Genomic DNA, 2,053 nt, shown 5'->3' on the forward strand with positions numbered 1-2,053 from the left:
AGGGGGTCGGAGGAGGGAGGAAGGGGGAGGAGGAAGGGAGGAAGGAGGAAGAGGAGGGGAGGAAGGGGGAGGAAGGGGGAGGAGGAGGGGGGTGTAGTTGGTCCTCCTAAGTCTCTGGGCCCTGGGCTCTGGTGGCTAGCCATTTGTCCAGAGATGTCATAACCGAGGGGCTGTTTGGTGTTCCTGGACACCACATCGACTGTCTGGATTTCTGGAGCTGGGTCCCGTGGCTCTTGGTGACCCAGTGCGGGATAGTCTTTCCCCTGGGACTGACCTGCACTCAGTCTCAACGTCTTGGGGGCCTTTAGTGCATGGTGCTGTGGGGACCACAGCCTTTGGGGTCATCGTTGGCTTTCCCATGGGGGTGTGGGTTGAGGGGGCCACCAGGTGGGGGATCCTCGGTCAGGGGAGGGGATCCAACAGCGTCCCTCAAAGTCCCTGAGGCTTACCCATGTGGGGCTGAGTCTGGGGTCCTGGGCACAAGCCTAGAATGGCTCTTCCACACTTGTCCGGGGCACCTGTGGCCAGCCCAGCCCATCCTGTGGCACCTCCTGGGCGGGCAGGGCTGCAGACACCCCTGGGTGAATTGGCTGAGGCGCCCGGGTCCACCCAGTCGCCCAGAGGCTGGTAGGCGGCGAACACAGCACAGCCCCAATGCTGACCCAAGGCTCCACGATGGGCGCTCGGTTTCCTTATGTGGGGCCTTGGAGCCTGCTGGCTCCTGGGGCTTGGGGCGGCCGGGGCTGGCTTGGGTTGTCCCGTGGCCCGAGTCAGGGGTGGGTAGTGCCCTGAGTCAGTGGGTCCCCAGAAAGGACGTGACCTCTGAGGGCCCAGCTGTGTCTGTCCTGGTGGCTCCGAGCCGTGGCCAGAGCCCCTTGGCGGGTCCCGGTGAGAGCAGGTACAGGGCTCCCTCGCCGCGTCCCTGTGCCCTGGGACCACGTGAGGCTGGCGGCAGGCGCCCTCCCTCTGCAGACAGGCGTGGCCCTACTGTGGCCTCTCCTGTCTTCTTCCTTTTTCTTTCTGGTTTCCTCCCTCCCTCTGCTGTGTGAAACCTGTTGCCGGAGGCCTTTCCTCCCAGGGCTGTGTTGGCCTGAGTGTAAATCGGTCCCATCGTCAACGGCAAGGAGAAACCAGTTTCCATCTCCTAAAAGCACAGAGACCTAGGTCCGCACACCACCGGCCTTCGCGGCCGTCCACGAGGTGGTCTCGCGCTGCGCGGGGAGGCCGGCGGGCGGGACGCGCCAGACCATCGCGCGGCGGCCGTGTGACACGCCCGCGCCCCGCAGGTCACCAACGAGATCACGCCGGTGCTGTCCTACTCGTACCTGGCCGTGCTGGTGCCCGTGTTCCTGCTGACCGACTACCTGCGCTACAAGCCGGTGCTGGTGCTGCAGGGTCTGAGCTACGTGTCCGTGTGGCTGCTGCTGCTGCTCGGCCGCTCCGTGCCGCACATGCAGCTCATGGAGCTCTTCTTCAGCGTCACCATGGCCGCGCGCATCGCCTACTCCTCCTACATCTTCTCGCTCGTGCGGCCCGCGCGCTACCAGCGCATGGCCGGCTACTCGCGCGCCGCCACGCTGCTGGGCGTCTTCACCAGCTCGGTGCTGGGCCAGCTGCTCGTCAGCGTGGGCGGGCTCCCCTTCTCCACGCTCAACTACATCTCGCTCGCCCTCCTCGCCCTCAGCCTGGGCCTCGCCCTCTTCCTGAAGCGCCCCAAGCGCAGCCTCTTCTTCAACCGCGGCCCCGTGCGCCGCGGGGCCTCGCCCTCCGAGCTGGACCGCATGAACCCGGCCGCCGAGCCGGGCGCCTGGCGGGACTGGACGCTGGTGCGCATGCTCCGGGAGCTGGGGGACAACCTGCGGTCGCCGCAGCTGCGCCTCTGGTCCCTCTGGTGGGTCTTCAACTCGGCCGCCTACTACCTCATCGTCTACTACGTGCACGTCCTGTGGAACGTGGTCCACCCCACCACGGACACCACCGCCGTCTACAACGGTGGGGCGGACGCCGCGTCCACCCTGCTCGGTAGGCCCGCGGCGCCCCTGGCCACGCCCGC

At 66.9% G+C, this 2,053-nt stretch overlaps 1 protein-coding gene across 9 annotated transcripts in view; it reads left to right on the forward strand.

Moving 5' to 3' along the window:
• SLC19A1 (solute carrier family 19 member 1) overlaps positions 1–2,053 on the forward strand; it is a 25,143-nt gene that overhangs the window by 10,374 nt on the left and 12,716 nt on the right. For 6 of the 9 annotated variants that reach the window (XM_034654348.1, XM_034654327.1, XM_034654335.1 and 3 more), the window contains exon 3: positions 1,079–2,022. In XM_034654348.1, the coding sequence (XP_034510239.1) occupies positions 1,079–2,022 (944 nt within the window). The remainder of the gene's footprint in view (positions 1–1,078; positions 2,023–2,053) is intronic. The other 3 variants (XM_034654377.1, XM_034654370.1, XM_034654362.1) reach the window with 1 other exon arrangement.

The sequence above is a fragment of the Ailuropoda melanoleuca genome, chromosome 1 (assembly GCF_002007445.2).
Source record: "Ailuropoda melanoleuca isolate Jingjing chromosome 1, ASM200744v2, whole genome shotgun sequence".
In the NCBI taxonomy this organism is placed as follows: domain Eukaryota; kingdom Metazoa; phylum Chordata; class Mammalia; order Carnivora; family Ursidae; genus Ailuropoda; species Ailuropoda melanoleuca.